The following is a 14,235-nucleotide window of genomic DNA, read 5'->3' as shown; positions in this document are numbered from 1 at the left end:
ACAGTCGTCAAGGTGAGAGCTATAAATTAAGCCCAGGAGGTATATAAGGTTTTTTACTGAAATCTTATTTATAGAAAATTGAAAAAAGGCTCATGCAATTGGAAGTTCAAAGGGCTAGTACTGTTTTTAATAGTCGAAAGTGATTTGAGGGCGACTAACCCCCCTCTCACGCCCACCTTTTCCAAAAACACATCCAATCAAAATGTTTAGATAGCCATTTTATTCAACGCAGTTGAAAGTTTTGGAAATTAGGTCTTTAAGGATGACAACCCCTCCCGTCACAGCCCTGAGGGCAAGGGTTGTAAGTTATGCCCTGGGGGTATATACGTTTTTATTGAAAGCGTTGCCGTAAAAAGGCTCATTCTCATGACAGGCTCATGACAGCGTTGCCGTCAAAAGACTTCAAAAAGGCTCATTCAATTGGAAATTGAAAGGGCTAGTGCCTTTTTTAATAGTTGAAAGTGATTTGATAGTGAGTAGCGCCCCTCTCACGCCCACAATTTTCCAAAACACATCCAATCAAAATTTTGAGATATCCATTTTGTTCAACGTAGTTGAACGTTCTGGAAATTAGGTTTTTTAGGATGATAACCCCCTCAGAGCCCTCAGGGCAAAGGTTTTAAGTTATGCCCTGGGGGCATATAAGGTTTACATAGAAAGTTGTTGTATAGATCAACATTATTTTTTTTCCATACCAGGGCACTTTGTATCGAAGGAGTTGTCGTAGAAACCTCGAAAAGGGCTCATTCGATTGGAAATTGGAGTGGCTAGAGCCCTTTTTAATAGTCGAAAGTGATTGAAGGGCAACTAGTCCCCCCCCACGCCCATCATTCTCCATCATCATAACAAAATTTGCACTTTACTGAAAAAATACAAATGAATGTGCATTGTCAGTTTAATATACATATACTGATATTTAGTAATCAAAATGTTAATATTATTTGATTTATTAAAGTTATAAAAGTAAAAACATTTATATTTTTTTCAGTAAAGTGCAAATTATGTTTTGGCCTTGGGAAGGCATAAGGGTTTTGCGCCCAACTTATGTTAATTTTTGCTCGTTTTGAGTTTGGCTTAGTTATTTATTGTAATTTCTGTTCGTTTTTGGTTTCATTTATTTATCGATGCTGATTTGTGGTAGCTTGGTAGATTATTTGGTTTTATTTTTGCTCTTTTATTGTTTAATGAAGTTCTTTATTTTTCTTTGAAAAACTTATTTTATGGAAAAAGTTTTTTTTAATTAATATACTTTTAAAGCTTACCTGTTGCTTATCAAGTGTTCGAGGTTGTACCCAAGTGAAGTGAGCAGTTTTAGCCACTTGGTCAATTGTACCTTTCAACAGCTCCTGTGATAAAGCACGCATAACCAACAGTTCAACCTAAAATATATACATATATATATACATAAATTTAAAATATTTAACACATTAATTCATTACTCGCGAACTATTTGATATGAACAAAACGTATACCTTTTACATTGTGTCAGGTACAACAGGAATGCCCTAAAACACAAATGCACTGTACAATACACAGGAAAAAACAAGATTTAGAAGAATGAAAATTTGAAAAAAGTAACAAGAAAGAGAAATCTCAATAAACAATTTGAATCCCTCTGGATATTTAGAACATAATTAATCATAATTATTTAAATTATCGTCTTTGTAGAATTTATAATACAAAAAGACTGGCAAAATGAATAATTCTTAGGAAGCTTTGATGATTCTTTTTGGTACCCGTCTAACTGGCCGTATTTCAACGGTAAGCTGTACGAAAACGTAATTCTATCCCGGTTACTAGGGCTATAAAGAAAGAAAGGTTGCCAGATTGCCAAAGATCGTCCTTTTCGGCCAATTATCTAGGGCCAGTGAAAAGCAGCCGAATGGGGTGGCAGGAGGTCGTAAGAAAGAATTGAATGGAAATTGGAACTTCTTGGGAGGGTGTGAGGAGAGATGCTTTGAATAGACTGGGGTGGAGGGGAGCACGTTGCTGTGATGGCCTGGGACAGGTTGGTGCTGCAGCGAGTTGATAGGAGTATTAGTGTTGAGAGGAAAATAAAGGAAAAAGAAAACGAAACAAACTTACGCTATATTAACAACAAAACCAACAGAGAAAATGAGAAAATGAAAACAAATCTGGTAAATAACAACGTCATTTAAACACAGATACAGTTTAGAGCAAATCGGTAATACGTTCTCTGTACCTTGGGTATCTTCGCAGCCATGCATAAAATAGCCCCAACCACCCAGGACTCTTAATTTTGTGAAACAAAAAATTATAATGGGGGTGGTCCTTGAATAGTAGCAGAGTATCCCATGAAAACCATACACATTCAAATTCAGTTTTAAAACTTTCCACTGATCTGGATTGGGTAGTAGGAAAAAATAGTGTTTGTGGGTTTTTTAGCGTGTTGGAGATAAAAGAGTTTTTTTCTTAATTGCTGATTATTGTCCTTTTTGTTTTTAGTTGTTTTTTTTTCGCCAGAAAAGAAATAATTTCAAATTTCATCCTGTTCCATCAGGGAAGGCCAAGGAAAATTCTACACTATCTGACGAACTGTCTACTGATTATAAGGCGTTCCACCTTATTGAAAAATTTCCTAACTGGCATTTAAAAACATATGGGGTGTAAACTTTACACTGTAAAGCATTTCTATGCAATTCTTTTCAAACAGCCCTTTTCATCTGGAGCATACTGTATTTCTTTTGAATGTTCCTTCTTGATATCTAAAATAACAATGGTTTGTTACAGACAAAGTTCATATAATTATCCAGTATGATCATTCCCTATCTCACCCATTATAAAAACCCGGACCGGGGTGCGAGTGCTCCGGAGAACGTTTTTGCAGATAGAAACATAGGCGGTATCAGATCTTTTCACGGGTAGACAAGTCAGATTTCTCTTGGACGCGAAACTTGGCTTCAACGTTGGAACACTAATTTTGAAGAAACTAATTTTAAAATAATTTATTCCAATACATACATGAAAATCGGTAGTTAGTAGTGTAATGTTATTATTAGATGTTTTTAGGAATTAAAAATAGGTTTCGAAGTCTCAAGTTGGTTTCAAAGGCATTTTGAGAAAGTTTCTGCCAAAATACGTGTTCCAGGGTAATTGGACCGCTGATGGCAGATCAAATGAGAGGAGCTGTTTGTACGCGCCGATATAAATATAAATATATATATATATATATATATATATATATATATATATATATATATATATATATATATATATATATATATATATATATATATATATATATATATATATATATATATATATATACAACGAAAACTTTACGAAAAAGAAAGTTTTTTTTAAAGAAAAGTAAAGGCCATATTAAACTTAAGATCAGTAGAAATAGAAGCCTACAATAATTCAAACTCAAAACGACCAGAAATTATTATTAAAGAATAAAAAGGAAAGGAGAATAATTGGTATGGCGGTAACACTTCATACAAATTTATATGAATGTACACATAGTGGGGTGTAATAATGCAAAAGGTAAATATAACATTGGTTTAAGAATGGAAAGAAAGACAAAGAATAAATTTACGACGATAATCAAGTAAAAAATAAGTTTTATTTGAACAATGCCATAAAGCGATGACATTTGATTATGATATTTGGTGCTTCGCATTGTTATATAATAATTAGAACCCAAGTCCTAAAATTGGTCTCAATCAGGAACCCTTATCGCTATCTAAATTCAGAAAGTGCAAATATTTTCAAACAGAGGTGTTTATTGTTTAAAGTTCAGGGAAGGTCTGCCCATTTCATATGAAAACATTGATTGAAAACAAAACTAGTCTTATCTAGGCTCTCCGCCAAAACAGGTAACTAGATTTTTCAAATATCACAGGAACTACAATCTGAGAAAATAAATATCACGACGTAAAAAAAAAAATTATAAACTATCCAGTTGCGGATCCAGAGGAGGGGGGCGAGGGTTACCCCCGTATAGTAGTCTAAAGCAGTGTAATTCACCTAATTAATGCAAGTTTGCATTAATTAAACTTGCTCCTAACGTAAATTTGTCGGATCAACCTACTTTGTGCCCCTCGCCCCTAAGAAAATCCTGGATCTACCCCTGATTCCTTTTCACCTCTTCCACCAGGTATTAGAAGAAAAACAAATTCCTTATTTTCTCAACTTTCATCACCCCCCCGCCTCCTTTTTTACAAAATCCTACATAGGCCAATCATTTGAGTCCACTGTATGTAAATAATAGATTAAGTCATAATTTGTACATAAATTAAGTCATACCTGCGAGATGGGACACTTGCAAACCACTTGGCTGGCTCACCAAGTTTTTTTCTGCTTTCGCAATTACGAATAATGCACGTTGTAACCATTTCTCATTGAGTCAACACACTAACCCGCTAATGCAGAAAGAAGTAGGAGGAGCTTTTTGTTCGCACCGAGAACGAAGACCAGAAATGATCTGCGATAAGCTTACTGGATAATTATATGAACTGTGGTTACAGACAAAGGGTAATTATTTTACAGTGTAACATACGAGTTTCCTATTTAAAGAGAATATATCCACCACCACATGAATATACATCAATGGTCTACTTTTAGGCATTATTAAGAAGCTGGTCCCATTAAAAATCCCAACGTACACTCTTTCATAAGGTCTTGTGTTCGAGGAAAAGCACAAGGAAAAAAATACACAAGGATAGAGACATCCCTAAAGTTCATTAGCATTAGCCGAAGAAGATGACTGCTACAAACAGCATACTTGCACCCAGGAGGGGAATAAGTCCTCCTCTCAGACTAGCTAAACGGGCACACCCTCCCCCCCCCCCCCCCCAAAAAAATAGCAGTTTTTTTTCGTGTTTGAACATCGTCTTTTTCGTCGGAACGTCATCCCTAGTCACCAAGTCTATTTGCACCTTTAGCTCACTGTATATTCATGTTTAAATTATTTTTTACTAAATTAATTAAGAATATAGAATTCTATCCGGTGCGCAAAGTGGAGCAAAATCGTGCCCAAAAAATGAATTTTTCTCGTATTTTGACAGTCTTTAGAAGAAAAACCAATGAAATCCCCATGGCAGACACAGGTGGTATACGGTATAAGGCCTATATAATATATGGTGCACTCCTATAGTATATACAAACACAGTATCAAAAAAAAGTTTACCTCATTTTCAGGTAAGGCTGTAGTAGTTGCAATTTCGGTGAAGGTAAGTAGACGTTGAGTCGCTGATCTCTGGAAGGTCATCTGGAGGAAGAAGAAAAGAAATGACAATAGGATCAGAAGCAGTTAGCATTCAGAAGCCTTTGCTGAATTCTAACCATACCATACTTGAGGAACTAACCACACTAACCAAAACTGAGGGAAAGGACAAACTTCCCAGCATAAAGACCGTCTTTAAATGCTTGTTTCTAGAACAAAACTTGGAATATGGACATATTTGGATATTAAGCCTACAAATGTATTTTTCTAATGTTGCGGTTAATTAAGCTCAAACCAGGACCGTTCAATATTACAATGAAACTCGCTATCCTCCTGATTCTGAAACGATGCAAGACTGAAAGACTTCCAATAATATCATGCTTATTTAATGGTAAATGTCTATAACGATAAACCAGAACAAAGCAAAAAATTAGGTCACTAAGACTAAAATATCATTCTCAAAATATAAAAAAAAATCATTAAATCAGCAAAAGGAAGTAAAATATCTACAAAACAATATCAAAACTTCAGCATAAAAAATTAACTTATTTTATAGAATCCCATTATTTTAACTAAAAATATACCGAATTTCATTTTCTTCTTTGTATCTGATAAACCCGTGATCATTTCAATTATTGTAAAACAAATACAAATAAATGCAACATTGAATATTTAAAGCAAACAACGTCAGCAATACATCGTCAGTAAGATAACACAACTTCAGAAAAACAAAAATGTCACAAGCGTTCAACGTCAGTAAAACACATATACAACGTCAGCAAAATAAACACAAAATTGATACATCATTGTAGATTTAAGGCGTATCAAGTCAGAAATGTGTCGTCAGTAAAATAAGACAGCGTCGGTAAAATAAACACTTCAGAGCCATACAACCTCAGTAGAACACAGGCATAGTATCATAGGCAGCGCAAGCGCTGCCTAAGTGAAGAACTATGTTGCCACAATGTATTATTTATTTGTTTCTTTCTTTGTTTAGACGAGGGAACTTCGTAGTGAAGGAGTAGTCGTAGAAACTTCGAAAAGGGCTCATTCGATTGTAAATTGGAAGGACTTTTGCCCTTTTTAATAGCCGAAAGGGATTGGAAGGCAACTAACACCCCTTCCATGCCCACCATTTCCCCAAACACATCCCATCAAAACTTTCAGATAGTCATTTGTTCAACGTAGTAGAAAGATCTGGAAAATATGTCTTTGACAATAAAATAGTCGAAAGTGATTGGAGAGCAACAAACCCCCTCTCACGCCCACCTTTTCGCCAAACACATCCAATCGAAATTTTGAGATAGCCATTTTGTTCAACGAAGTTAAAAATTCTAGAAATTAGGTCATTGAGGATGACCGCCCCCCACAGACCTCAGGGCAAGGGTTGTAAGTTATGTCCTGGGTGTATATAAGGTTTTTATAGAAAGCGTTGTCGTAGAAACTTCAAAGGCGCTCATTTGATTGGAAAATGAAAGGGCTAGCGCCCTTTTTAATAGCCGAAAGGGATTGGAAGGCAACTAACACCCCTTCCAAGCCTACCATTTCCCCAAACACATCCCATCAAAATTTTGAGATAGCCATTTGTTCAACGTAGTAGAAAGATCTGGAAAATATGTCTTTGACGAGGACAATCCCCCCCCAGCCCTCAGGGCAAGGGTTGTAAGTTATGCCCTGGGGGCATATAAGGTTTTTTATAGAAAGCATTGTCATAGAAACTTCAAAAGTGACTCATTCGATTGAAAATTAAAAGGGCTAGTGCCCTTTTTAATAGTCGAAAGTGATTGGAAGGCAACTAACCCCCTCTCACGCCCACCATTTCGCCAAATACATCCAATCGAAATTTTGAGAAAGCCACTTTGTTCAACGAAGTTAAAAGTTCTGGAAATTAGGTCATTGGGGATGACCGCCCCCCACAGACCTCAGGGCAAAGGTTGTAAGTTATGCCCTGGGGGCATATACGGTTTTTATAGAAAGCGTTGTCGTAGAAACTTCAAAGGCGCTCATTTGATTGGAAAATGAAAGGGCTAGTGCCCTTTTTAATAGTTGAAAGTGATTGGAGGGCAACTAGCCCCCCCTCTCACGGCTACCATTTCCCCAAACACAGTCAATCAGTATTTTGAGATAGCCATATTGTTCATTGGTAAGTTCTAGAAATTAGGATTGAGGATGATAACCCCCCTCAGAGCTCTCAGGGCAAGGATTCTAAGTTATGCCCAGGGGCATATAAGGTTTTTATAGAAAGCGTTGTCTTAGAAACTTCAAAGGCGCTCATTTGATTGGAAAATGAAAGGGCTAGAGTCCTTTTTAATAGTCAAAAGTGACTGGAGGACAACTGACCCCCCTCTGACGCCCAACATTTCCCCAAAGAGATCCAATCAAAATTTTGAGATAGCCATTTTGTTCAACGTAGTTGAAAGGTCCGGAATTTATGTCTTTGAGGATGACAAACCCCTCAAACCCCTCAGGGCAAGGGTTTTAAGTTATGCCCTGGGAGCCTATTTGGGTTATTTATAGATAGTGTTGTCGCAAAAACTACAAAAATAGATCATTCAATTGGAAATAGAGAAGGCTAGTCCCTTTATTAAGAGTCAAAAGTGATTGGATGGCAACTAACCCCCCTCTTACGTCCACCTTTTCCCCAAACACATCTAATCAATATTTTGACATAGCCATTTTGTTCAATGTACTTTAAAGTTTAAGCAATTAGGTCTTTGAGGATGACAACCCCCAGGGAAACGGTTGCCAGTTATGCCCTGTGGGCATATAAGGTTTTTATAAAAAGTGTTGGGCAACTAACCCCCCTCTTACGTCCACCATTTCCCCAAACACATCCAATCAAAATTTGGACATAGCCATTTTGTTCAACGTAGTTTAAAATTTATAAAATTAGGTCTTTGAGGATGACAACCCCTCACAACCCCCAGGGCTAGGGTTGTAAGTTATGCCCTGGCGGCATATACGGTTTTTATAGAAAGTGTTGGGCAACTAAACCCCCTCTAGATTGGAGGGCAACTAACCCCCCTCTCACGCTCACCATTTCCCCAAACACATCCAATGAAAAATTTTTGATTTTTTTTCAACGGAGTTGAAAGTATTTGAGGATGAAACACCCCCCCCTCCCACAGCCCTCAGGGCAAAGGTTGTAAGTTATGACCTGGGGCCATATTAGGTTTTTATAGAGAGCGTTGTTGTAAAAACTTCAAAAAGGACTCATTCGACTGGAAATCGAAAGGGATAGGACCCTTTTTAATAGTCAAAAGTGATTGGAGGGCGAGCCCCCTCTCACGCCGTAAGTTATACCCTGGGGGCATATAAGGTTTTTTATAGAAAGTGTTAGTTCGGGAAATTATGTCTTTGAGGAAAACCACACCTCTCACGGCAAGGGTTGTAAGTTATGCCCTGGGGACATATAAGGTTTTTACAGATAGGGTTGTCGCAGAAACTTCAAAAAAGGCTCATCAACTGGAAATTGAATGAGCTAGTGCCCTTTTGAAAAGTCGAAAGTGATTAGAGGGCAACTAAACCCCCTCTTATGCCCACTGTTTCTCCAAACACATCCAATCAAAATTTTGAGATAACCATTTTTTTCAACGTAGTTGAAAGTTCTGGAAATTAGGTCTTTGAGGATGATACCCCCCCCCCCCAGCCCTCAGGGCAAAGGTTGTAAGTTTTGCCCTGGGGGCATATAAGGTTTTCATAGAAAGCGTTGTTGTACAAACTTCAAAAAGGACTCATTCGATTGGAAATTGAAAGGGCTAGTGCCCTTTTTTAATGGCCAAAAGTGATTAGAGGGCACCTAACCCCCCTTTCACATCTACCATTTACCTAAATACATCCAATAAAAATTTCGAGACAGCCATTTCGTTCAACGTAGGTTAAAGTTTATGAAATAACGTCTTTGAGGAAAACAACCTCCAACAACCCTCAAGGCAAGGGTTGTAAGTTATGCCCAGGGGGCATATAAGGTTTTTTTTTAATAGAGTTTTGTCGTAGAAACTTCAAAAAGGACTCATTCGATTGGAAATCGAAAGAGCTAGTACCATTTTTAATAGTCGAAAGTGATTGGAGGGCAACTAACCCCCCTCTCACGCTCACCATTTCCCCAAACACATCCAATCAAAATTTTGAAACATCCATTTTGTTCAACGTAGCTGAAAGTTCTGGAAATTATGTCTTTGAGGAAGACAAACCCCCCACATCTCTCAGGGCAAGGGTTGTAAGTTATGCCCTCGGGGCATATAAGGTTTTTGTAGATAGCTTTGTCGTAGAAACTTCAAAAAGGGCTCATTCAATTGGAAATTGAAAGGGCTAGTGCCCTTTTTAAAAGTCGAAAGTGATTGGAGGGCAACTAAACCCCCTCTCATGCCTAGCATTTCCCCAAACACATCCAATCAACATTTTGAGATAGCCATTTTGTTCAAAGTAGTTGAAAGTTCTGGAAATGAGGTCTTTGAGGATGACCTCCCCCCTAGCCCTAAGGACTAGGGTTCTAAAGTTATGCCCTGGGGGCATATAAGGTTTTTATATGCCCCCCATGCCCATCATTTCAACAAAAACTTCAGATCATCATTTTGGTACAGCCATTTTGTTGATCGTAGTTAAAGGGTCTAAAAATTATGTATATGAGTATGACAGCCCCCCCCCCTCTCAGCTATGAGGGCTAAGGTTGTAAGTCATGCCAAGGGAGCATATAAAGGCTTTATAGTAAGCGTTGTCGTAAAAACTTCAAAAAGGGCTCATTCGATTGGAAATTGAAAGGGCTAGTGCCCTTTTTAAAAGTAGAAAGTGATTGGAGGGCAACTAACCCCCCTCTCATGCCTACCATTTCCCCAAACACATCCAATCAAAATTTTTAGATAGCCATTTTGTTCAAAGTAGTTGAAAGTTCTGGAAATGAGGTCTTTGAGGATGACCTCCCCCCATAGCCCTAAGGGCTAGGGTTCTAAGTTATGCCCAGGGGACTTGTAAGCTTTTCATAGAAAGGGTTGTCGCGGAAACTTCAAAAAGGGCTCATTCGATTGGAAACTGAAAGGGCTAGTGCCCTTTCTAAAAGTAGAAAGTAATTGGAGGGCAAATAACCCCTCTCTAAAAAACCACCATTTCCCCAAACACATCTAATCTAAAATTTTGAGATAGTTATTTTTTTCAACTTAGTTGAAAGTTCCGGAAATTAGGTCTTTTGAGGATGATAATCCGCCACAGCTTTCAGTGCAAGGGTTTTAAGTTATGCCCTGGGGGCATACAAGGTTTTTTTTTAATAGAAAGCGTTGTTGTAGAAACTTTAAAAAGGGCTCATCCGATCGCAAATTGAAAGGTCTAGCGCCTTTTTTAATAGTCGAAAGTGCTTGAAGGGCAACTAACCCCCTCTCACGCCCACCGTTTCCCCAAATACATCCGATCAAAAATTTGAGATAACCATTTTGTTCAACGTAGTTTAAAGGTCTGGAAAATAGGTCTTTGAGGATGACACCCCCCCCCCCCCCACAACCCTCAGGGCCAGGGGTGTAAGTTATGCCCTGGGGGCACATAAGGTTTTTGTATGAAGTGTTGCCGTAGAAACTTCAAAAAGGGCTCATTCGATTGGAAATTGAAAGGGCTAGTTCCCTTTTTAATAGTCGAAAGTGATTTAAGGGCTAATAACCCCCCTTTCACGCCTACCATTCCCCCAAACACATTCAATCAAAATTTTGAAAATTTTGTCAAAAGCGATCGGAGGGCTAATGCCCCCCCCCCCCCAAGCCCATCATTTCCCCAAACACTTCAGATCAACATTTTGGTATAGCCGTTTTGTTGAACGTAGTTGAAGGATCTTAAAATTATGTCTATGAGTATGACAACCCCCCCCCCTCCAACAACTATCAGGGCTAAGGTTATAAGTTATGCCATGGGGGCATATAAGGTTTTTATAAAAAGCGTTGTCGTAAAAACTTCAAAAAGGACTCATTCGATTGAAAATTGAGAGCGCTATTGCCCTTTTTAATAGCCGAAAGTAATCGAAGGGAGAATCACCCCTCCCCCCCCAAGCCCATCATTTCCCCAAACAATTAAGATCAGCATTTTGATATGGTCATTTTGTTCAACGTAGTCTAAAGGTCAGAAACTTCTGTCTTTGACGATGACAACCTTCCCCCATAGCCCTCAGGGCAAGGGTAATAAGTTATGCCCTTGGGGCATATAAGGTTCTTACAGAAAGTTTTGTCGTAAAAGCTTTAAAAAAGGCTGATCGATTGGAAATTGAGAGGACTAGTGCCATTTTTATTAGTCGAAATTGATCAGAGGGCAAATCCCCCCCCCCCCCCTACGCTCATAATTTCCCAAAACACTTCCAACCATAATTTTGAGATAGCCATTTTGTTCAACGTATTTGAAAGGTCTGGAAATTATGTCTTTGCGGATAACAAGTCCCCCCAGCCCTCAGGGCAAGGTTGTAAGTTATGCCCTGGGAACATATAAGGTTTTTATAGAAAGCATGGCCATATAAACTTTGGAGGGGGCTTATTGGATTGGTAATCAGACACTCTAGTGCTCTTTTTCAGAGTCAAAGTAATCAGAGGGCAGCTATCCTCCCTCCACACACACACGTTGTATTGCACCCGAAATGCATCTAACAGAAATTTTGAGATAGCCATTCTATTCAAAATAGTCTAAATATCATAAAACAAGGCTTTTGGGGTTGAAACAAACCCCAGAGACTAAGGGCAAGGGTTGTAAGTTATGCTAAGAGGGTATTTAAGGTTTTAATGGAAGGAATGGTTGTTTAACTGCAGAAGAGGCTCAGTCTTTTTCCCTGAAAAAACTGAGTCAATATAAAACAAACAGAAATTAATTAAAAACCCTTTTTCCACAAAACAAGTTTTTCAAAAAAAGTAAAAACTCCATTAAAGTACAAATTATATTCTGGCTTTTAGAAAACATTGGGTTTAGAACCCTACTCATATTAATTTCTGGTCGTTTTGTGTTAGACTCAGTCATTTATTTTAATTTCTGTTTGTTTTGGGTTTCATTTATTTATTGATACTGATTTGCGGTAGTTGTATGCTTGGTACATTATTCGATTCTCTTTTTGTTAATTTTTGGTTTAATTGAGTTGTTTACTTTTTTGTACAAACTTTTATTGCGAAAATTTTTTTTTAATTAATGACAGTAAAATAAACATGTATTAAAACGTCATTTAAGGCATACAACGTCAGCAAAGTCCGTAGGCTTGAACATTCTAGAAAGATTTTTCTTTACTTAAAAAAATAAGAATCAAGGACCGTCGGCTTTCGATGGCTTCTGTCCCTCCAAAGGAAACTCCCCACATCTCCTTTATGCAGATACGGCCACACTTTTGAAGGGTTTTATAAGAACGACATAACTTTTATAAAATTTATATTAAGCGATTTACCAAAAAAGAAATGAAAGATGACAAACAGCCTTAATCAAGACTTGAAAGGAGCAGCTTGTTGTTAAAGCACACACACGCCAAATCTGATTGATTATAAATATTTTTCAGAAAAAGTATCTAAATGTATTAATAAAACACTACCACAACAGCTGAAAAAAAAAATCATATGGTAAGACTGCCATAGCATTAATTAGGGTCGTATACTAAAGCACACTTTTGACGCAATAGCACCAGCGATCAGTTACATTGCTGTATACAGTGCATCACTGAAGATTTAAGGAAAGTAGCATTAATACAATCATACTCGAACGTTCTTTGAAGCTTCTCTAAACTGAGAAAAAAGTAGTCTTAAAGACCCTCCTCTTCGGACGGAGCAGAGAAAAATAGCCAGAATCCTGGGTGCAGATATGGCTATACTAGCAGAAAAGAAAATCAGAATCAAACAGAAAAATAAACCTTTTGTGAAGATTAAATAAAAATTGTTTTATCCCCTTCCTCCCAAACACACATTTGAAGTCGTTTTAACCCTTCTCCCGACAAAACCCTCCATGGAAGTTTTAAACCGATGCTCAGTCGTGAGACAAAACAAGGTATGCTTAACAAACTAAAACTTTGGAAATACTCATTTGTAAAAAAAAAACAAAAAAACATTCCAATGTCTTTATTCGAATTCTTTTTCGACTTGCTTGCTCATTTTAGTTGAATATCGATTTTTTACTCCCAAAATTCAAATTTGACCTCCCCCTTCCCCAATAAACCTTAATACTTGTACCTTTGACAATCAGAGATAATTCTAAGTGTGGGACTCAATACAACGACGCTGTGATTAGGAGTCTTGTCGGTCACAGTCTCTACCCACACAGTCTCTGAGAAAGTGGGACTCGGTTAATGCATTTTACAACTAAAATAAATACACGTAAAAATAAACGGGTTTTCTTTAGACTTTACGGACACAATCGCTTATTACACAAGACTCGCTTAAGCCTTAATAAGGACACAAATTTTGTTTTCATCCAATCAAAATTGGATGAAAACAAATTCTGTTTTCATCCAATTGCTAACGCTTCTAACTGCACACTAACTTACAAAATAAGAAAAGCGAAAAAGACGACAAACCTCCATGAGAGCTAAAAGGACCAGCTTCTGTCGTAGCAACCTTTCGTTGGCAACTAAATCTGCTTGAGTAGACCAAAATGGACGCAACTTATCGAATCCAGCGATATCGCCACTATTAAAAGCAAAGAGCACGTCAATAAGCCAGCCTTTTTCAGTTGTACGCAACGTCTCCAAGACTGGATGGGCCAGCTGAAAATAGATTAAAATGATGTCAAAACTACAGGAACGTACCCAAGGGGGGGAGGAGACCTGAGATTCTGGGCACTTCTCTTTCAAATTATTAATAATTTGTATTTATTATTGCCCCTCGCACTGAACAAATGCTCCATATATATCAGTACAATAGAAATCATTTCATGTTATTTCAAGTAAAAAAAAAATTCGAAATTCAGCGTTGATATGGAAACCGCGTTGATCAAAAGACGACAGAACAGTTTTTTAGTAAATGCAAATAGCTTTCGGCAAAGAAAGAAATTTCACTTCAGCATGGATCCAAAAATAAGAGCCAAAATAATGTAATAACGCCTGAACAACGAGTTTT

The 14,235-nt window shown here is 37.6% G+C and overlaps 1 protein-coding gene across 2 annotated transcripts in view; it reads right to left on the bottom strand.

Annotated features, from left to right (window-relative positions):
• Positions 1-14,235, bottom strand: part of Rpn9 (regulatory particle non-ATPase 9) — a 72,824-nt gene that overhangs the window by 8,981 nt on the left and 49,608 nt on the right. For both annotated transcript variants that reach the window (XM_089088953.1, XM_089088954.1), the window contains exons 7-9: positions 13,695-13,883; positions 5,153-5,233; positions 1,263-1,379 (exon numbers count right to left, since the gene is read on the bottom strand). In XM_089088953.1, coding sequence (XP_088945079.1) covers positions 1,263-1,379; positions 5,153-5,233; positions 13,695-13,883 — 387 coding nt within the window. The remainder of the gene's footprint in view (positions 1-1,262; positions 1,380-5,152; positions 5,234-13,694; positions 13,884-14,235) is intronic.

This window comes from Artemia sp. Qi Xiang Cuo, chromosome 5 (genome assembly GCF_049724085.1).
Source record: "Artemia sp. Qi Xiang Cuo chromosome 5, ASM4972408v1, whole genome shotgun sequence".
Classification (NCBI taxonomy): domain Eukaryota; kingdom Metazoa; phylum Arthropoda; class Branchiopoda; order Anostraca; family Artemiidae; genus Artemia; species Artemia sp. Qi Xiang Cuo.
Note: the sequence above shows the minus strand (reverse complement) of the source record. Positions and strands in the feature narration are given on the sequence as shown.